The 22,859-nt window shown below is 30.0% G+C and overlaps 1 protein-coding gene and 1 pseudogene across 1 annotated transcript; one reads left to right on the top strand and one right to left on the bottom strand.

The window, feature by feature from the left end:
• Positions 1 to 2,362: 2,362 nt before the first annotated feature.
• Positions 2,363 to 3,904, top strand: LOC114400026 (annotated as a pseudogene).
• Positions 3,905 to 15,484: 11,580 nt separating this feature from the next.
• LOC114399213 lies at positions 15,485 to 16,248 on the bottom strand. The gene has a single exon (XM_028361348.1). The coding sequence runs from the start codon at positions 16,127 to 16,129 to the stop codon at positions 15,770 to 15,772; it is 360 nt and encodes a 119-aa protein (XP_028217149.1). The 5' UTR covers positions 16,130 to 16,248; the 3' UTR covers positions 15,485 to 15,769.
• Positions 16,249 to 22,859: the final 6,611 nt, after the last annotated feature.

Here is a 22,859-nt window from a genome sequence, read left to right as displayed (position 1 = left end):
ATGAGTGCAAGACTGAAGGGTTTTAGGGCTGAGAACGAAAACTTTAGATTTTTGGAGAAACCTACCACGAAGGTTTTAGAAAAATTTTCCTTAACAAACTACTTTCAACGGCAGTTTTCCTAAAATCATCATTAACTAACGAAACTTAATGACAGTTTTTCCAAAAACTGTCGTTAATGAGTCTTGTTAATTACAAAAATGTCATTGTGTATTTTTTTAAGACGGTTTTGGTAAAACATTCATTGATCCAACAATGTAATAAAGCTTTTTTCTAGTAGTGTAACTTAAGTGTAGTCTTTGTAGATGTCATCACTGAAGTCGCTCATTGAGGAGCACTACGCACAACCATGTTCTTCAAGGTGTTAGAGGTCTAAATTCTCTCCTTTCTGACCACATCAAATCATTAACTATAGTAGTTTTATCTAGTTCGTAACATTGCATCTCACAAAAAATACATGTAGTTTTATATACATTAACTAATAGACATTTATCCTTTTTAATAGAGTTATATGATGGTAGAACAATTTTTTATTGGATAGTTGTGTAAAAAAAATATACAACTAATCATGTGTGTATAAATAAAATTTATAAAAATTCATTATGTTGACTTTTTAAAGAGTTTATAGAAAACCAAAAAGGATGGATTTCTTCCTTGGTCGTTATAGAAAAAGGTTTTTCCCACAAGTTCTAAGAGTGGATTCTCTCATGTTTGCAAGGTGAGTTTCTTGAGTTACTCTATGATGCGTGATTTCTAGTGGGTGGTTAGATGGTGAAGTGAGGAGGATCTCAAGGTTGAGTTGTCAAAGTGGATACCTTGAGTGTAAAACGACTGTTATACTATAACATTTAATCAACTAGTAAAAAATTCTTAATCATGGCTTGAGATCTGAATGTAGATCACAAGTTATGACCAAACCAATATAAAATTATAGTGCACTAACCTCTGATCCTTTTTTAATAACAATAATTTTTTTCTTATTGTATATCATTATCAAAATAATAATTTTTCTATATTTATTTTATTCAATATCTACAATTTCTTAACTAAATAGCAATTGCTTGTTTAGAATTTTTGTGTATTTAATATTATTTATTTATTTATTCTGAAATTAGTTTTTAAACAATTGCTAGTGTAATTTATATAATTAATGGTTTGTAAAATAAATTGTTAGTAATGTTTTTATATATTATTTATTTAAATTAATAAGCACTATGCATGACAAACTTTCTCTCTGAGTATTTAACGTAACTGCATATTCAAAACTCGAACTCGAGACCTTTCGTTAAGTAATAACAATCACGTGTTAATTGATCCACGTGCTTGATGCTAAATTAATTTCTTTATTAAATACTAAGTTATATATTTATTTTCATATTTAACATTAATATATATATATATATATATATATATATATAATTTCCTAACACATGATTAATGTATTAATAGTGAATAATTTGTATAGCGGTTATATAAGAATTGTTAACAAAAAATTATTTATTTTAAGTGATTAATTTTTAATTTATGTTTACTGCTTTTGTACAAAATCCCTAATAAAACAATATTTCAACAACATTGATTTTGTAAATTGCTAATATATGTTTTCATATTTGATACAATAATATTTTGTTATAAAATTTATAATTAATAGACATTAGTAAAGTCTCTTTGGGTAGTAATGTATGATATGAAAAACTTATTGAGTATCCTTTTTCTAAAAATTATTAGAGATTGTCAAGTTAATCGATTATTAACAAGTCAATTATTTTTTCACATATGTTTGTTGAAATTTTGAATATATAGATCTATATTTTGTTGTGTCATTTTTGTTAACCCTTAAAACAATAATTAAGATAAAGTTATTGGATGATATTATATAAATTCATCCTTAATTTTAGTTTTAAGTAAATTGAGTTGTGTACATATATATATGTAGGAGTATGATAAACTTATTTTGAAATAGAATCACAACTAATGGAAACAAATTAGCAAAGGAAGAAGCCACATTATATCTTTCATATATAGAAACTTTACTGTCTACATTTGTAATATATAGGTCTTATTACATAGATTCAACTGTATGCATGCTAATTATAGAAAAATTCAAAATAATTTGCACAAAATAACATAAAGGAGTAACAAATTTGTATTTGAGGACATGTTTTGGTTAAATAAATATCTTATATAACAACTCATTACTCTTTTTTTAAGAATTATTATGGTTATAACCATGTCAAAATTCAAAAGACAGATATATCAAAAAACAAAGGGATGGTTGGTGTGACAATATATAAAGCACTCAATTCCAATTATAAGTATGCACCATCATGCATAAGTTTACCTAACCTAGCTTAAAGCAACACTATGAAGATCTTAATTCTCTTTAGCATAGCCTTTGCTTATGGTTTCCTTGGAAATGTTGTTTCAAATGCCAATCCACATCCATATGAAGCAATTTTCAACTTTGGTGACTCTATAAGTGACACGGGAAATGCTGCTACTTATCACCCGAAAATGCCTACCAATAGTCCTTATGGTTCAACATACTTTAAACATCCTTCTGGACGAAAGTCAAATGGACGACTAATCATAGATTTCATAGGTATTTTGACCTTTTTTTGTTTCATATAGCTTAAATAAAATGTTATTGCGTGAAAGGGAATATATAACACAATACACCTTAGCAATTACACATTGTTGATTAAACTAACCAATGATCATTTTAATTGTAGCCGAGGCATATGGGATGTCAATGTTGCCAGCCTACCTAAATCTTACCGAAGCACAAGACATTAAGAAATGAGTAAATTTTGCATTCGCTGGCTCAACTGCACTTGATAAGGATTTTTTGGAACAAAAAAGAATCAATGTACAAGAAGCTGCTTATTCATTGAGTACTCTACTTGATTGGTTTAAGAAGCTCAAACCCTCCCTTTGTGAAAGCAGAGAAGGTTTTACCATAACTTATTTAATAATGTTTCTATCAAATATTTGAAATTAATTTTATCCAATATGACTAAAAGTGTTTATTTCTTTTTATGACAGAGTGCAATAAATACTTCAAAAACTCATTATTTTTAGTGGGAGAGATTGGTGGGAATGACATTAATGCAATTATCCCATATAAAAATATTACAGAACTTCGTGAAATGGTTCCACCAATTGTTGGAGCAATTATTTTATATCAATCTTTTGTCAACTTAAATTTTAATAATTTAATTAAACTTGAATTTGAAATATGATGAATTAGAAATTGAATTTTAATTTTGTTTATATTTGCTAGAAATTAATTGAAGAAGGAGCAATAGAGCTAGTGGTACCAGGGAACTTCCCAATTGGGTGCAATTCTGCTGTTTTGGCAATAGTGAATAGTGATAAAAAAGATGACTATGATCAATTTGGGTGTTTGGTAACTTACAATACTTTCATTGAGTACTATAATGAACAACTCAAAAAGGCCATAGAGACATTAAGGCAAGAGAACCCAGATGTTAAGATAACATATTTTGATTATTATGGTGCTACCAAACGTTTATTTCAAGCACCGCAACAATATGGTGGGTTGTGTTTTTATTTTTTATTAGATGAATAATACATAGTTACATGTGAATGCTAATTTTGTAATGGTTTATTCTTATCATGTTCATTAATTTATGTAATGCAGGTTTTTCTTCCGGTAAAATCGAGACTTTCAGAGCATGTTGTGGAAAGGGTGAACCTTACAATCTTAGTGCACAAATAGCTTGTGGAAGTCCTGCTGCAACAGTTTGCTCAAATCCGTTAAAATATATAAATTGGGATGGACCTCATTTTACTGAAGCAGCATATAAACTAATAGCAAAGGGACTAATTGAGGGCCCTTTTGCTAATCCTTCTCTCAAATCCCCTCCTTTCAAGATAGCTTAGAATTGAAGCAAAAACAAAGGAAAAGTTAAAAAAGAATAAGCTTTGTCCATATATTTTTATACATGTTTGTGATGACATAAACAAAGAGTAGCTACAACATGGATCTTGTATTCGTTAGTGGACAATTTATTAAATATTGCATACTTATAAAAGTTGACAATTCATTAAATATTGCATACTTATAATTTACATTTTTGACATAATATGGAAGACATATTCTCTATCTCCCTCTCCCTCCCTCAACGCTTTGGTAACTTGTTTAACCTCATAGTCAATCACCATGTACTTTGAAAGGAGAGCTTTATGTCATTGGAACAAAGAAAATAGTCCAAATTAATTGGACCACATAGGTTTATAGAACAAACTCTTTGAATTATATATAAAGTTTAAACAACTAAATTAAAAAGTAAAATTAAATTGCAAATAGATCATTCAAAATCTTTTAACTAAAATATATATCACTTTTAATTTAATTAAAATTCAAATTTAAATGACCTGAATGATAATTTTTTTTAAAAAAAAAAACAACATTAATATTAAATCAAAAGGAAAAATATTTTATTGGTGCCTACAAATACATTATTTTTCAATTTTAATCCCTCCAATTTTTTTATTGGTATTTTGTCTTTGTAAACTTTAAACCTCTACTTTTTGTATGTACTTACTCTCAGTTCCTATATTACGAACACAATAATATGACTAAGTTTTATTTTTAATTTGTTTTATCCTCTTAAGATTAATTTTACTGTTGTGACTTAAAACTTGAATTCCTTTCCTACAAGTCCAACACACTAAGTTCACCTTTCAATACTTCTCTAACCATTTCAAATTATAAAAACTGGCAACTAATAAGCATTTCACATATATAAATCAATAAGAGAAAAATCAAAGAAATTTTTTAAAAGAACATCAAAATAATTAAATTTAAATTCATATCACCTTATTTAATAATACAACGGACTTCACAAAAAATAAAATCCATCAATTATAAATAACAGATCTAATTATCTTATTATTAGTGCATATTAATTATTTAAAATATAATATTGCAACATCTCAATGATTCCCCAACCCCACACTTGTGCAAGTAAAATAATCAAAACATTACTCAAGTCAGATCAGTACAATACTATTATTGTTTAGTATTCCTCAAATTCTGGATTCAGGTATATGTTTATACAAGAATTGATTTAATTAAAAATTTATGTAAGTCTTATTAAATAATTTGAGTTTTATTTTTTATTTAACGAGTTTTATTAGTTATTTAGTGAGACTTCTATGAAATTTATATTACAGCACATGGATATTAAAAATGATACTCTCTCATATTATTTGACTTTTTTAAGGTAATGGATATTTATTAAGAAAAATATTATTTACACACATTACAATGAAAATAATCACTTTGACACTCAACAAAAAAAATATCCTCATTAATTAAAAGGGTTTAAATTTAGTTGAATCTATTTAAAGATTTAGGTATCCACCAAAAAGAAATTCAAAGATTTAGGTGAACTTCTAATAAAGAAACATATTACTAGGAAAACTTAAAGAAAAATTAAAAGACTCAAAGAGACATATAATTATAATATGAGAAGAAATAAGCATGTTAAAGAGCACGTCGTTGTATTCCTCGTAGATAAATATATAATTTAGAGCTAGAAATATCATTTTGAGTTATTTTAATTTCCAAAAACTGTATTTTATTCAAGTTAGTCTTCAAAATTATCGTACAATATTAGAAAATATTACTTATGTTTTGTTTTCATACTTAAGAGTTTTATTTTATGTAAATAATTTTTCAATTTTCGTATATGAAATGCTTTATTTTTATTTTAAAATATTTCTATTAAATGTGTCATTATCTTAAAGTAAACACACTCGTTGCCAATTTCAATCTATACTAGTCAAGGGCAATAATAAAGAAAGTGCCAACTCGTAGAACATTTTTCCTTACCCTACTACAGAATGTGCATGATTAAAAAAGAAGTGAAATTAATCGAAGAAAAGTGCATCTTACACAATATGGCGATTTTGAAAATTTTAGATATAGGCAAGTGAGCACTTGTGATTCAAGATAATAGTACTAATTTTAGGACATCTTTAGATACAAGCCACGTGTTTTTGAGAGTTTTTCTATTAGGAATATAGAATTTTTTCCAATAAAATAACTCTCAAAAAGCATTTTTAACCTTATATCCAAACAAACTTTTAGAAAGCTACTACTCTTGCCCGTTTGATTGACTAAATTTGATAATAATATCCTATGTTCCATAGTGACAATTTAAGTTCCCCCAGCCTCAAACGCATATTATATATATATATATATATATATATATATAAAATACATCAAAATCAATTTTTGTACAACCATGAAAAGAAAAAAGAAAAAAAAGTGTGAGATAAGTAGTGTTATATAAAATTTGAAAAAATAATATTATAAAAAAATTGTTTATATGAATGGAACTCTAATGATTTTTTTTACTCATTGTATTTTATTTATTTATGAATTCTAATGAATTTATGTCTTTTTCCAAATTATATTATCTTTATTTATGTTTTTATTATTTTTCTATAACGTGTGTTTTTATTTTCCAAGCATGCTATATGTCTGCATGTTATTATTATTATTGGGCTTAATTATTGATTAAGTCCCTAAATTTGGGATATGTACTTTTGTTAGTCCCTTAAATTTAAAAATGTTTTTTTAGTTTTTAAATTTTAAAAATTATAGTTTTTAATCTCTAACATAATAAATTAATACATTGTGACGATTTTTAGATGTTTTAAATTAATTTTTATTTTTTAATCAGTTGAATTTGTGTTTAAAAATTATCACATAATGCTAAAAGAATCCACCACAAAATACTTAAAAATCACCCCCAAAGTGTCAATTTGTTATATCAGAAACTAAAAAAAACAATTTTTTAACATTCAGATACTACAAAAAAATATTTTTAAATTTCAACAACAAAAAAAACATATCCTGATATTCAAGTACTAAAATAATAATTAAACCTTAATATTATTTAAAGTCGGTTCTTTGAAGCGTTTGATTATTCCAACTCCTAGTGTTGGAAAAACTCAAGGTTTGATTATCATATATTGTCATTGTAAAAAAAATCATACATTTGTTAGTATAAAATATTTTATATTATCAATTAATTAAAATTTTAATAATTATTATAAAAATAATAAATTTATTATATATAACAATTTGTAATTGAATAACTATATAAAAAAATTGAGCATTGATGTATGCATCATTTAATCAAAGAATAGAGTTAGGCTGTTTATAGTCCAAAATTTTGATAAATAAATGTATTAAGGCTTACATGATTATTTTTTTCATCTGCCAAGTTAATATATTTATCAAGTGTACAAAATCTTCTCCAAAAATAAACTTATAAAGTATCTAATAGATGGATCTGATATTTAAGTGTATGTACATTCAAAGTTATCTTTTCTTTGTTGTGTAGGAATAGAAAATAGTGTCACAAATTTATAATAATTAATGCATGTATTTAATTAAACTCTTTGACACATTTAATATTATCTAAAGTGACCGTCTAAGAAGATTGTTGAGACTCCTATAAAATAAAAAAATAAAAAAAAAGATTGTTAAGATAAAAGTCAAGAAGTACTATATATTAGTAAAAAAAATATTTCTTGAAGAATATAATACTACCCTTGTCCAATATATAAAAAATAATTATCTAATTCATGAAGACTCATAAAAGAATTTAAGTGGGAATTAAGTGGGTTAATTTGTCATAAATTTTATTTTTATTTCAAGATTCTTCGTGATATTAAATCATTTAAGAAATGGTTATTTTTCAAAAAGATAACTTTAATCGAATATGTTGGGGTGTAAATAAGTCAAATTATTTATGAACTATTCAAACTCGAGTAGTTAAATGTTCTTCAAGAAATATGTGTTGTGACATGTCGGTCCCATTTTCACGTGAAGTTGCAACCCAATGGCCTTTGATAAAAATATGTTTAACGGAAAATAGTACTGAATTAGTAATCTACATGCAAACATGTGAACGTCATCAACGACATGGAAATCTAAAACTTGTGCATGTAATAGAAAGGGAGTTCCAAGGAGAACATCCCAATGCTTTCATCTTTGGGATCCGAAACTACCTTGAGAAAAGTTTTTGAAACCTTTTCGTGAAATTAGTTCTATAATCCATCTTGGATACATATCTTTATATTTTTTCTTATAATTTTAAATATATTTTTTGTCCTTATAATTTAATATCTTTTATTTTTATTCCTATAAAAAAATGTTTTTATCCTTTTAAAATGTGTTTATTTTATTTAATTTTAGTCTTTAAAGTTCTTTAGATAATATATTTTTATTATTTAAAATACTTTTTTATTATTTAAAGTGTTATCTAAAGCACCTTAAAGATAAAAAATAAAATAAATACATTTTATAAAAATTAAAACAAAAAAATTACAAAAATAAAAATAAAAAATATTAAATTACAAAGACCAAAAATGTGTTTAAATCTTTCTTTTATCACATTATTTAATTATTATGTATGTATCTAGGTAAGTATTTACAAAATTGATTTTGAATAAATTAAATTTAGTTAGAATTGATTTTGAAGTAATTTGTATTTAGATATTTTTATTATATAATAAATTAACCAAATGAAAGAGAAACATGCGTTGGATTGCACTTGCCCTAGTAGCCCTATAATCTGGTTGGTGTGATGAGACATGTCTCGTGTGTGAAGCATTTTTGTTCTATAATAATGCATGTCATGACTTGCTTTTATAGTTTGGCTTGGTTTCTAAACTTTCTATAATAGTTAATGCAATCATGGGTTTGAGTAATTAGTATTGGTCTCATATATAACTTTTAATAGTGTGTTCCTTTGCAGCGAGTTGATTTTTAAAAAAATGGCAACAAGTGGGGGTAATAATATACTATGATCATGAAGCAACATATAGCAAATCAATTGAGAAGTACAAGATGGCTCAACTGAAATTTTAACTAGTGAGGGGATGTCAAATAGTAATTTGTTAATTCAGTGGGTAGTATGGTAGATATAAAGATCCAAGCTGCTTTGTTAAATCACAGCAGAATTTGTCCTCTTTAACAAGAACCAGGGTGCCACGGTAGTAGCAGCAACAACATCGTAGCAATATCTTAATTTAGTAGATGTAGTTCAGTTGGCAAAACATATTAAATTTGTGAAAAATGACCTAAATTTGATTCCCACATAATAAATTCTTGAGGAGGAACAACAAACTTTAAGTGTAACTAAATCTAAGATCAAGATTTAGTTTCTAGGAAATACCTAGGGGTTAGGGTCGGTCTTGTGCCCTATCCAGAGGTGCGATGACATAAGACTCACAACTAAAACGAATCCAAATTTTTTTATAGTCATAAAAAAAGTATATTATTTAGGCTTTTTATAGTTAAATTAAAATTATTATTTTATTTTATGTCCTTTTTAATTGAAATTAAGATGTGATACGTAATTAAAAAATATTACTATATTAGTTGTTAGTTTCTTTTCTTATGTATTATCTCCACGAGTCCATACAAAATGAATTTTCATTTCACTGTGACATATATCAACATGTAATTGATTTATAATAATAGACTTAAATAAAATTAACAAAAAAAAGAAACAAACAAAAACTCAAATTATAAATGAAAAACTAAATATTAGTATATTAGTAATGAAAAAAATATAAAATATTTAATATAAAATGATATTTTGTTAATGATAGACAATAACGAATGAAATGAAACATTTTATTTGATACAAAAAATATATAATTAAATTATAAATATATAAGTAAATTAAAGTGATAAAGAATATGATGGATTCCTAACCCCTTTACCAAAATATGTAAAACTTAATCGGAATGGAGATGGATTTGAAAAATATAAATTTACCTTATTAAATGTGAACTTACCATGTCTTTTGCAATGATGAGAACACGAGAGTCAAACCTATCAAGTCCACTTTATTTATAAATATCTATAATATATAAATATTTTAGGAATAAATTGGATGATAGATGATAGCATAAAAATAAATTCAATAAAAAAAAGTGATATGTCCTTTTAAGATTTGTTAAAATTATGTTATTTGTTTAATGTAAGAAAACATGTAATTTTTAATAAAATTATGTTTCTATTTTTTTATATAATGTATATTTATATTTTTAAATACTTAAATATAAAAGGGTCCAAATTAATTTTTGGTCATGGATCCATAAAATCTTAGGACCTTTCCTGCTGGGGTCCCACTACAAACTCAAATTTTAACTACAGTGGTTAAAAAAAACCAAATTATATGGATATGGATATTAATCTTTCAAGAAAAACCATTGTATCAATATCCTTATGGGTCTGAATTTGCTTAGTCAGCAAAGCCACACACTTATACATTAAAATTGTTGGATCAAAATTGGAAGGTAAGATTTTTATCTTGCTAAATCAAATTTATGTTAAAACTACCTCTTTAGACACTCATTAAGCATTATATAAGAGTGTTGATCTTTATTATTCCACTCACCTAAACTTTTTCAAAAAAAAAAAACTTGAAATTAGAGTTGTCTAATATTTATCTAACAATTCGAGTTTCTTGAGAGCATGAAACTCTTACTCCATTAAATGTGACTCTGACTCTCACCAACATTAATCACACAATTAGAAGAATTCCTCCTTTCTTATTTATAAAACATAATTTTTTTTAAAAAAAATTATCCATTTTTATAAGACTTCATTTTAATTATTTTTTACTAAAATATCCTATTCATTTTAATCCATAATTAAGTGTTATTGAATTGTAACATTTCTCTCCTATAGAGATTAGAGAAGATGAATAAACTTTCAAATGTTAAGAATTTTTTTTAAAAATATATTATAATTACAGAAAATTTAAAATTAATACCTAAATTTAATCATTTTTTAATAAACATAAAATAGTCAACGACTTATAAATAAAAATGAAAAGAATATTCTAAATGTAGATATATTGAGAATAATTATTATTATTACTATGCGTTAATTCGTGATGCATACGATCATAGACTCATAGTTGGATTTGACCTTTGTCCTCGAGGAAATTTTAGCCAATAGAGTGGATTAACATCGGAAAAGGAAAGTATTAACAATGTCTCCTTAGATTCATGTGTTTCGATCCGGATGTTTAGTATGTTTACATGCAATATAACAATATATCTAATAATTAAAAAATTGTTATCATTTCAACTTTTCAGTCACCTATGTAATTAGGGGTGAAAGTAGATCGGGTTGTCCATCGAAGACTTACCACTCAGATCTGTTTAAGATTTGACTTGACCTAACTCATTTAACAAATAGATCAAGCTCAATTTTTTTAAAAAACCTATTTAATTAAATAGGACAAACCACATGTCCTAAGTAAAACCTATTAAGCCGCGAACTGACCTATTCAACAATAATATGTTATAACAAAAATATTATTATTAATATGATATAGGATATTATAATTATTTTATTTAAATTACAAAATTATTTTAGTACTTTAACGATTTGAATCATTTTACTTAATGTAGTTCAAATGAATAACAAGAATATAGACTATTTGCTTTTTGTGAGACTTAAAAGACCTTGATAGCATGTCATATGTAATGTTTGTAGGCAAATTTTGTAATATCTTGTGATTTAAAATTATCTTATTGTTTTTAATATGCAGATCTTGAACATGTGACTTTAACACGACGTTCTAACTAACTGAGTTAATAAGTCAATGATGTTAAAAATTAATTAACGTTCTTATGTATAATACTAAAATTTCTAATGTATATTTAATACACATATAAGTTTAGATAATAAATTTTGTAACAATTAATTTTGATCTAATAATATTTTTTACATATATAAATTTTAAATAAAAACCATAGATTTAATAAAAATTTATATATGTAAAAAAATATATTATTAGATCAAAATTAACTGTTATAAAATTTATTATATAAATTTATGTGTATTTAATATACATTAGAAATTTTAGTATTATATACAACGATGTTAATTATTTTTTAATATAGTTGACCTATTAACTTAGTTAATTAAAGCGTTAGGCTAACAACGCAAAAGTCATAGGTTCCAAACCATCCATATGGTCCATATGAATTGCTCAATCGGTATGAAATTGGGTAATCCGTATAGCCCCATACGAATTGGCCTTACGGATTGCTATACGAAAAAAAGAAAAAAAAAAGGAAGGAACAAAGAAGAAAAAGGAAAAAAGGATAAAATTGAAATTTTTTAAAATATGTTAGATGTAGAAGAAAATTGTTGGGTATAAAAAAATAACCTCCAAATTTACTATAAAAAATATGAAATAGGCCCAATTAAACTTAAGTATGACCCAACCCAGATAAGTCCATTTCCACCCCTACCTGTTCTTAAGCTCCTTGCAGGCACAAGTGTAAAGAAACACTTTCAATTTTTACTTTCTTACTGTCAAAGTAGTCAATATCAAATAGTGGAAACTATTCATCCGAAGTTTTGAGATACACTATTTTCACTATATATGTTCCCATATGTGTTTGACAATTATTGAAACCCCCTAAAAGTAAGACATTTTCATAATTAATGATTAAAAATTAGAGAAAGGGAACCGATACAGCGACAGATATGTATTGATCTCTGGTTAAGTGGATGAAGTCATTCATCATTATCCTTTACCTGGGAAGAGAATACCCAACAAGAGGGGGGAAATGGGGTAGAATATAACTTAGAAGAACTAGAGACGGCGAAAATCAGAACAGAGAGGTAAAAAAAACTTTAGACTTTGAAAGGTATGTATAAATCAGAACCTACTAAAAACAGAAACAGTTTAAATAAACATACTAAAAACAGAAAATTACTTATTTTATTAAAATAAACATTTATTTTAATAAATAAATTTAAGATTTTTTTATATATTTATATAAAAATGTGCTTTAAGAAATACATCAACTTGGCATATGGTAACTAAAACTTAGAACCAGCCCCATAGACAATATAATGCATTTACTACAGAACACGTGATAGCTGGTAAGCATCAGTGTTGTTAAATAGCAGAGTCATGGTGCCATCATGGCATAATGGCATGGCAGTTTTTTTGCCAACTGCCACAGTCAATTTGTGAAGGGAGGCTTGCCATGGCAGCGCCATAAGGCGCATTGGTGAATTTATATGGCAGAATTTCAGCCTTCTACCATGTTCTGCCATTGCAAACACTGGTAAGCACACTTGCAGAGTAGCAGACACACAGCTTTAGTTTCTCAGTCTTTTCAGAGTTTAGATACAGGGTTATTCATGCATAATGGTTTCTTCAAAATGGAATTTAGATAGGGCTGTAGGTATCATGACTGAATGAATTGTTAAGTAGACTTCAATAAGGTATTTTATAGATTCTTCAGTGCTCAGGAGTCTAAGATTTCATAGAATTAAGGTTACCAATGTAATTCTTTCAAATCAATGAAAAGACATATATTAGGGTTTCCATACCCTAGAGCTCTTTCCCATTGTATTATGCAATTCCATTCTAGGTGTCATGCGCATGTACCCTTGGGACAATCCCTAGGCTATCTATTCCTGCTCCAATTGAACATAATTTTTAATTTCTTCCTCCAAAATTCTTCAACACTTGACACTTTTGAGAGAGAAACCTAACAATATTTAATCTAGTCAATCTCATGTTTTGCTTGAATTTTTCTTAAACAACCCAAATCCATGTATCAGATTTCATAAGTACTGTTCAAACTTCAAACCGAAGCACCCTTATGGGACCTACATTTTCCATTTAATGATTTCAAATGTAAGCATTCAATCAACCCAGAGAGAGCTGCAGTAAAAGAGGTAAAAAAGAAGAAAAAGTTTCCTGAAGAGAATTTTCAATGTAGCAGATCTATGATTTCCAATGGGATTTTATGCTATTGTTTCAACTTTCAAGCTTCAACCAAACCTAACATGTACTAAGCAAAGTGAAAAGGTGAAGCAAGGTTGCAAGAATGAACAAAGAAGTAAAAATATAAAGCATAAAACCCAACAAAATTTTAAAGATAAGAAAAAGGCGGCTACTGTGTTAGAAGTAGTAAACAACACTCAGTGTATCACATAAAAATGATGTCATACATAGTTATATTTTATTCTTTCAGTAACAGACCCTTGTGATGCAGGTCAGAAATTAGTTTGAATTTAGGGTTTTAAGCAAAGAGAAATTATGGAAATATCCCTACACCCTAAACCATCTATGGGATAAAGAGGTTGTTTGAGAGGAGAGAAATCCAATACGATCACAATTCAATCATAAGCTGAAAAGAAACACCGAATAGATATACTACATAACGCATATACTTAACCAAATTATCAATCTGTTGAAATTACAAAGAGGGTTACTATTTATAGACCCTCATATATTATTATTCCACAACTAACTGGATTCTTAAGCAGCTTAGTTACTGAATTTTGAACTACCTTTAATTATTTGGACCCCTTATTGTGAGATTGACATTAGTAGGATCATTAACTAATCAAATACATAGAATAATGACTCTTGAATATGTACAACATGCATTACACTTAGATAATACAGATTTAAGTTTCAACTACTAAAACTGTAATATGACAGTGACACACAAAGAAGGCTTCTATATTTCTCCATCAGCTTGGATTTTGAATTTGAAATTTAATATAAAACTGGATAAGGTTATTTAGTTCTGAAAACAACGCGATGCAAAGTCAAGATAAAAAGAAAGAAAGGAAAATAACACATTGTTTCCCATATTTTGTAACTTGAGAAATTCTTGTAGCTGAAAGATAAGAACAGAACTATAAAATAGAAAATGGACTTAATGACCATAAATGCCAACACGATTCTATCTCAATTAGCACTAACCCAAATCTCACCAGGACACCTTCCCCCCACATTACCCTAGTGCTTGCAATTCCTATGTAATCTACAAAGGAGGTGCAAACACCGAGGGGAAGGGAGAAAGTATCATTCCATGAAGCAGATCCTCGTCCTCCTTAATGAGTGTTTGGTGTTATAAAATACATGCTCACATGGACATATCTAGCAATAACTCCAAAGTCCTACTGTTTTCATAGGCAAACTGGCAATTTTGCATAAATATAAAACCACAAAAGCAAAACAAAGAAACATTTCCCCCTCATTGATACAAGTTGCTATAGTGCCATATCAGTCACAAATGAAAATTAAGACTTCAAATGTAATCACAATGAACAAACAATAGGTTCCTATAATGCATCAGCACATATGAGTCAAAGTTGTTACGCATATCCAACTAAAGTCATTCCCCTCTGTAGTCCGTACAGGATACAATCAAGAAACCACATTCATGCCTTCGCAAAGTTCAAAACAAAAACAAAGGAATAAACCTACAACCATCTAAAACAAGAGTACTAAACTAAGGAGTTTAGCATGCACTTTGAAAGTGTCACTTTTAAAACCTATCATCATTGTAAAACCAATCGGAAATCGTCCTTGGTATAACTTTTAAAATAGTTATTATAATAAAAATCAACAAACTTACTGTACATGACGGTTTGCAGTTGGATTTGGATTGCAGTGCATGTATTATTTATTCTAAACTAAGAAGTATCAAATTAAAGTGCAATAACAACATTTAGATTAACCAAGAGTGAACAAAAAAGAAATCCAAAACAATTCGCCTCCAACTAAATGTCACAGTCTCCCCCCTCCCTCTCAATTCTTCTTTTCACTACCAAAAAAAAAAAAAACTAATAGAAACAAAGACGACAACATTACAGTTTCACTAAAAAGAAAAGTGAATTGATAAAGTTGAATGCTTTTTCTGTTCCCTGACCTTCTACGTCTGTCTCCTCATGCGCTTCCTGAGCTTCTGGTACTTGTGCTTGTTCATCTTCTTCTTCCGCTTCTTCTTCACGCTGTCGGCCCAAAGGGTTCCAGATGAGTCTTCTTCTTCTTCCGCCGCGCCGCGAAACCCGCTTTCAAAAACCGGTTTTGGGGAGAACCCAAAGGGGAAACTGGGAAAGATCACGGTGGGGGAATCATCGAAGGGTTGAGGGTGACATTGTTGGGGAGGGTTGAGAGTGAGAGTGAGAACGGGGTTTTGGTTTTGGGGTTGCGGAGGGTTGAGGGCAGTGATGAATCTGAAGGGTGGTAGTGGTAATGGTTTTCGAAGCAGTTTCTGAAGGGTTGAAGCCATGGGAACGAAACGAGGTTGCGCAGTCAGGGAGATCTGTCACCAAACATAATCAGCGTCAGGAAGACAGGAACAAAACAACTGGTTGCAGTGTTTGGTTAGTGGTGTTTGGTTAATCGATCTCAGGTTCAGCCTATTCTAGAATTATAATTTTTGTCCTATTATTTTTTAAAATGTGTTTTTAATTCTTTTATTTTTTAATTGAGATATTTCATTATAATATTTAAAAAGTTTGTAGTTTTTATTTTTTATTTTTTTTGATTAAAATATTTTATTTTTTATTTTTTAAAAGTTTATAATTTTAATCTTTATAATCAATTTCAAACATTAATTTATTAATTTATGTATTATGTAAACATTGATCGTAACATATTTATTTATTATGAAGGTGATTTTAGAATTATTTAATAAATAATAAGCTTAATTTATTAAAAAAATTAAAAGTAACAATCAATAAATAAAGGATCAAAGAGATTAAAATTACTTCTTTTTAAAGAATAAGAGATAGAATATCTTAATTAAAAATAATATAGAAACTAAAATTGTGAATTTAAAAAAAATAAAGGATAAAATATCTTATTTAAGAAATAAGGAAACTAATATTACAGATTTAAAAGATAAAAAGATAAAAATTATATTATTTTTTTTCTCAAATATGTGTTTCTTATATATTTTTTAGGTAATAAACTGAAAAAAATATCAAAATTATAAAAAAAAAACATATTTAAACCTAAAAATATATTTTTCAAATATTACAACTATAGGCAAGACTCAACCTTGAGATTATTAATTAAATAAAAATAATCTCACATCATTTAATTCATGCGCTAAATAAGTCTTAGTAAGAAACTTTTTTTTTTCTTTTAACAAATATAAGATATACTGTTAGAGTATTAAATATGGACATTTTCTTTAGCGAAAATTATCATGTTATGGGGGGATTATTGTAATTTGCATTTAGCTAGACAAATTCCCATTGACATTTTATAGGATTGTACACGGATTGACGTCTATCAAACATATTTTACTATTTAATTAGTTTTATTTAAATTTTTAATCAAATAATATATTTTCCTATCTATAGTAATTTGAATATTTGAATTAGATCAGTTTTTATTTTAGTCCTATTTTTAATTTTTATTAAAAAAAATTAAATAAGTTGTAAGATGTATAATAAACATAACAAAAAATACACTAAATATCTTTTTAGTCTCATGTTTTTTAATTCTCGTTTTGACCTTTTATTTTTAAAAAATTTCATTTTAATTCTTTAAATTTGTAATATTTTAATAATATTCTTCCATCAATTTATCAATAATATTTGAAATTTTCAATAATTAATTAATTTATATTTTATTTTATACTATATTAATTTTATTTTGTTAAATTTAGTACTAACTCCATCATTGTCTTAATTTTAATTTCTCAAATTTTAAAATTAATATTTAATACTAACAACAACAAAATTTGCAATCTTCACAATTCTCAAGCCCCCAAAATCAATTTCAAACATTCCAACAAATATGTGAAAGCAAAAGAGAACACTTTTGACAAACATTCACAATTTTTTCTTTCTCTTTTTGAGTTTCCTCCAACACAAGTTTAAACTAGTTTCTGAATCGATTTTAAACTAACTCACCAAAATCTAAATTGATTTAGCAAAAAAATATTAAAACTAAATAATATTACTAGTTTCATGCAATTTGATTTGTTTTTTTTTATATGTGTACTTATCAAAATTCGGAGCTAGCACACGTCAGGGTGGACGTGGCTAAGGTGAACTCCTGAACTTCACACGCCCTATCGAGAGTGACCTTTGTTAGGATAACAATAGGGGGACCTGCAAATCAAAAGACTATGACGCTAAAATAAGTACGTGAGGTAGGAGAGCATGGATGAGTGTATGAAAAGAGTACCAGAGAACTTGATAGGGGTTGTTACAATAACGTAACAACCCTTGTAGATAATTACCAACTTGTAGATAATAGCCAGTAGATAAAAGTGGCTTATAGATAATATTATAGATAATATGTAGCTTAGAGATAATTGTTAGTAAATAATTGTACCTTACAAATAATGTATTGGTTTGTAGATAATTGAATACCTACCAAGAGATAAGGAGATGACAATATATTCAAATAATAAGAGGTTATATATAACATGTCCACTGAGAGCCAGACTGCTAAGGGTTGAACGTCTGTGTTCTTGTGCTAGGGCTGACATGGAGGCTTGATGTATGTCTCAAAGTGTCACGCAGCTTGACATGTGTATTTGGTGGACCTTGGACAATACATAAGTCTCTAATCTCTGAGCCACCTTGTGGGTGAAAGAGGTTGTCCAGTGTCGAAGGAGATTATCCCGTGTTGGGGGAGTTTGTCTGATGTCCGGGTTAGTAGCCTTGACAAGTAGGAAGGTGACGAGTTTTTCAAGCCCCCAAGCGTGGACAAGAGTTGTCCAGTGTTGAGAATGGTAACCTCAACAAGTGCAAGAGTTACAGGTCAGCGAGGCTAGTCAAAGACCGTAGCCTGGATAGGTGTTGTCCAGGCTGCTTCTGTCAAGTTGTCCGGGATGGACATATTCTTTGGCTTTGCAGGCGAGGTCTGATGTGCCAGTCGAGGGAAGTCTCTGTATTTGATAACTCTACCCTTTTGTTTGTTGGAGAATGCATCGAAGTCAAACATTATGTTTTGGTTGTTGCTACAAGCATGTGCGGTGCATGAGTTCTACTCTTGCATACGTGTCACTCGTGGAGTGGGAACGTATTAGAGGCGTGGTGTGTGGGTGCATCAGGCTGCGTCGTGGTGTGAAAAATTAGGACATTACTTCAGCTCCTGCCAATTACTGAAGAGTCTGCTTCCTCTTTAAATGGAATGAACATTTGATTCGTGACCACCGTCACTTCAAATTTTTGCCTTCTCTTCCTGAATCTTCTTTGTTCTTGTACTTGTGATTTGCAATCCCCTTCTTTTTCATTCATCTTCTTCAATCTTCAAGGTACACTTCCTTTTTATCATGTCTTCATTCCTTTCTGACTTCGCCATTGGCATGGGTAGTAACAATTTCGGGGGTTCAATTCAGCAATCCCTGGTGGACTAAGGTCATTTCCATCGGTAGCTCCTCGGAGGAGGACACCTACCACGATGCTTCTGACACCGAATCCTCTTCCTCTAAGAGGTTAAGGGTTTTGTGTTGTGCTGGGGGATGCACTTCCCGTCTCCGCAAGAGGGCACAACCTTCCATTGCTTCCCTAGTCGGGGAGCCTGTCCCGGTTGCTATGATTCTCGCCCCTTCTATTTCTGGGGGAGCAAGGAGGAGTGGTGGCAGAGACATTAAGGCATCCCCTCTAATGCGACATAGCCATAGTGTTGGGTCACCATTGTCCCCCTACCATTGCTGGCTTTGAATGGGTGAAGGACTACATTTTGAAGTATAGGTCCTTCATCACTTCTGCGGCGAGCATCGCTGCACTACAACACCAAGTGAAATTGGAAAACCCTGAGGACTCCTGCAAGATAGTCATCCAGGCTTGCGGGAGCAACCCTGAGGACTCCTGCAAGATAGTCGTCCAGGCTTGCTAGAGAAGGGGGTCAACCTGCTGTTTTAGGTTGGCCTTGTTGTTGGTGTTGTTGAGGTCTCCCCAATTTTCTTTCCTCTATTTTTGCTAAAAGGAAATGAGATGACAACGCTTAGGTGTTAGGCCGTAAGAAGTCAAGGGCCCCTTTGAACCTTCGTGCACTGAGGCAAGCTGTAGGGTTGACGCATGGTTCGGGTCACCCTTCGAGTTTTCAGGATCTGCCTCTAGCTCCATCGATCGTTGAGACTCATGTTGTTGTTGTTGTTGTTACTCATGCTCCTCCACCTCCTCTTGCTATAATAGTTCAAGAGGTTGCTCCTGCTGTTGAAGTTGATGCGCCAGCCGTTTCAACTGGTCTTGTCGTGGCTCCGCCGTCCACTGTCATTGCACCCTTGCTGAGTGTCAAGATAATGTGTAGTTTGTAACACTGCTAGAAATCTAAGGATCTACATCGGTCAAAATGGTAGTTCTACGTCGGGCCAGGCACTGACTTTGCTTCAGGTGTCGTTGTATGCCGACAACGATTACGACGGTCCTTCCATACCCGTCCTTGTAATAAAAAATGGCAACGTCAGGTCCACAGTATGACAATCGTCATAAACATGAAAGCAACGACGGGTATTGCGTAACATCCGTCGTTGTCTTAAGCGTTCAACGTTGCGGTTTATCTTAAAGTCGCCATTGTATTGAACATATCAACATCATTCATATGTAAACGCCGTCGTTGTATTCAACATATCAACATCGTTGATACGTAAACGTCGTCGTTGTAGTGATGATATCAACGTCGGCGAATTGGACAGGTTGTCGTTGTTTTCGTCATTTTCAACGACTGTGTGTACTTCCCACCGTCGTTGAGTTTGTTCATGTCAACGTCGGGCGGCTTATGAACGTTGTTGTACTGCGTTCATCATAGGATAACGACGGGTGTATGGGTGACCGTCGTTGTATTGGCCACGTCATTGGATAACGACGGGTCTATCTTTGACCGTCGTTGAATTATAGACCCTGCATAACAAAATTTGGGTTAACCCGTTTAAGCGGAAAACATAATTAAAATAGGAATTTTGTAAATAGTACACCTGGACCTTCTTCTAGACTGAAAACAATGCTAGTCTGAGAGAAAAGTCATGAACTCATCAGCAAATTCATAAAAATATAAATATAAAGAATGAAAATTTTTATACCTTATGGGGCCTGTCAGTTCCTGGAATTATAGGCTCCCTTGCAAGCACCAAGAAACGAGTAATATTCTCATCATCATCCATAAGAGATTCCATAAGTACTCATAGAAGTAGCTCAGACAAATTTAATCAAAATCCTTAAAAACTATGCTTTTCACCATACAAAAACCATGCTCTTTCTTTTATAGCCAGATAAATTTCATTCTATAGCCAGCTGCACTGTCTTCTCCATCATTGAAGTTTTATTGAAGAGTGTTAGCTGCACCTCTCTTGAGATGTTTGGATAACTGCCCAAGAAAATAAATAAATAAAAAGAAGCTTAATTGTCAATGCTTGTTGATGTCTGCAACAATTTCTTCAAATTTTTAACTCACGTCACCATGACCACAACCATGCTCTTATTATTATATTATATCAGTAAATAAAATAAACCAGATAATGACACCAGATCTGAGAATCAAACACTAGGCTAAGAAGCAGAAGAAAATGTGCAGTGCAGTGCAGGTGATATTCTGAAACCCTAAAAGTTATAGACAGAGAAAAAGGAAATGAATAAAATGAGAAGTAGTAACCTGAATTTGCAGCAGACGAAGAAGAATCAGTTGAGTCTTCAACTTATGCAGTTTATATTATTATAACGCTCTAAAAGGAGAGAGAGAGAATGCAAATCAAACAAGAATGCAAAAACATCATATCTGAGAATCAAACACTAGGCTAAGAAGCCCTTTTGTGATACCAAAGGTTCAGATAATGACTTGAATGATCAAGGCAGTGAGCATGTAAGGAAACATACTATGTTTGTACACAGTTAAATCAATGGTAGGTCCAATCCTTTTTCAACATGGTTTCTCATTCTCAAAAACTCTTCATTTCAGCCATTACTTCCTGGTAGATTGGAAAATTCTTCACTAAAGACAGCAGGCACAGGAAATGGAAATTTGAAAGAAAGAATGGGACAGCTCAGGTCTAAAAGTTCAGCCTCTGAAACTGAGGGTCTTGCAAGGGATCTCAAGAGACAGAAGAATCTGGACTTTAAACCTGGAAAGGAACCTGGTGCACCATTGCCCAAAATTGACTCGTGTCTAACCGGAAGGATCTGTTCATTTTGCCAATCCTCTAAAATCTCATAGGTAATATTTCACGTGCATCAATTTCCTGTGTGTTATCATTGTCAGTGTATCCCCCTTTTCACTGAAAACTATGTTATCCTCATGCTATATATGTTGTTGGGCTAATTGTTGAAGCTATTTTCTGGTCTTCATGGTGAATCTTTGTAGGCTACTGGACCAATGCTGCATTATGCAAATGGAAACTTAGTTACAGGAGATGCAACAATGAAACCAAATGTCATACTTGTGCATAGAATTTGCATTGACTGGTATGCTAACTTGATATTTTGAGTATGCATTGTTCGTTGCTATAGCCTCCTAGTGTATATATTTGATGACTTGTGAAGCCACCTAAAAACAGATACCGAATCCTGATTGATCATGTGTTGTTCAAAACTTTTTAATATGCAATCATTACACGATTACTTTAGTATCTTTTAGCTTTCTATTTGCATTTTGCTTATTAATGGGTATAAACTTTTGGAATCCAGGGCACCACAAGTGTACTTTGTTGGTGAAGTTTTCATTGAAAATAGTACAAGTTCTTTGGTAACACTTTCTCAACAAAAAAAAAACCATTTTTTGATTTCTTACAGGTCATATTTTAGTTAAGTTGGCCTTTTTTCTTCACAGAACTTGTGCCATTGCACATAATTAACAGCTACCAACTTTCCAGTCTTGCAATATGGAATCAAACCTATGGTCGCTAATATCTCAAGACCAGCAAACCTATTTATTATGTATGTGATTTATAGTCTAACACATAAAGAAGAATTCGCACTTTTTGATTTAACCTATTCAACCTATTAATGAGTTTATTGGGTTCTCACTTCTGAGCACATAGGTAAAATCTACTTTCCGTAGTA

Source organism: Glycine soja, chromosome 19 (assembly GCF_004193775.1).
Source record: "Glycine soja cultivar W05 chromosome 19, ASM419377v2, whole genome shotgun sequence".
NCBI classification, from domain to species: domain Eukaryota; kingdom Viridiplantae; phylum Streptophyta; class Magnoliopsida; order Fabales; family Fabaceae; genus Glycine; species Glycine soja.
This window is presented reverse-complemented; position numbering and strand designations above follow the sequence as displayed.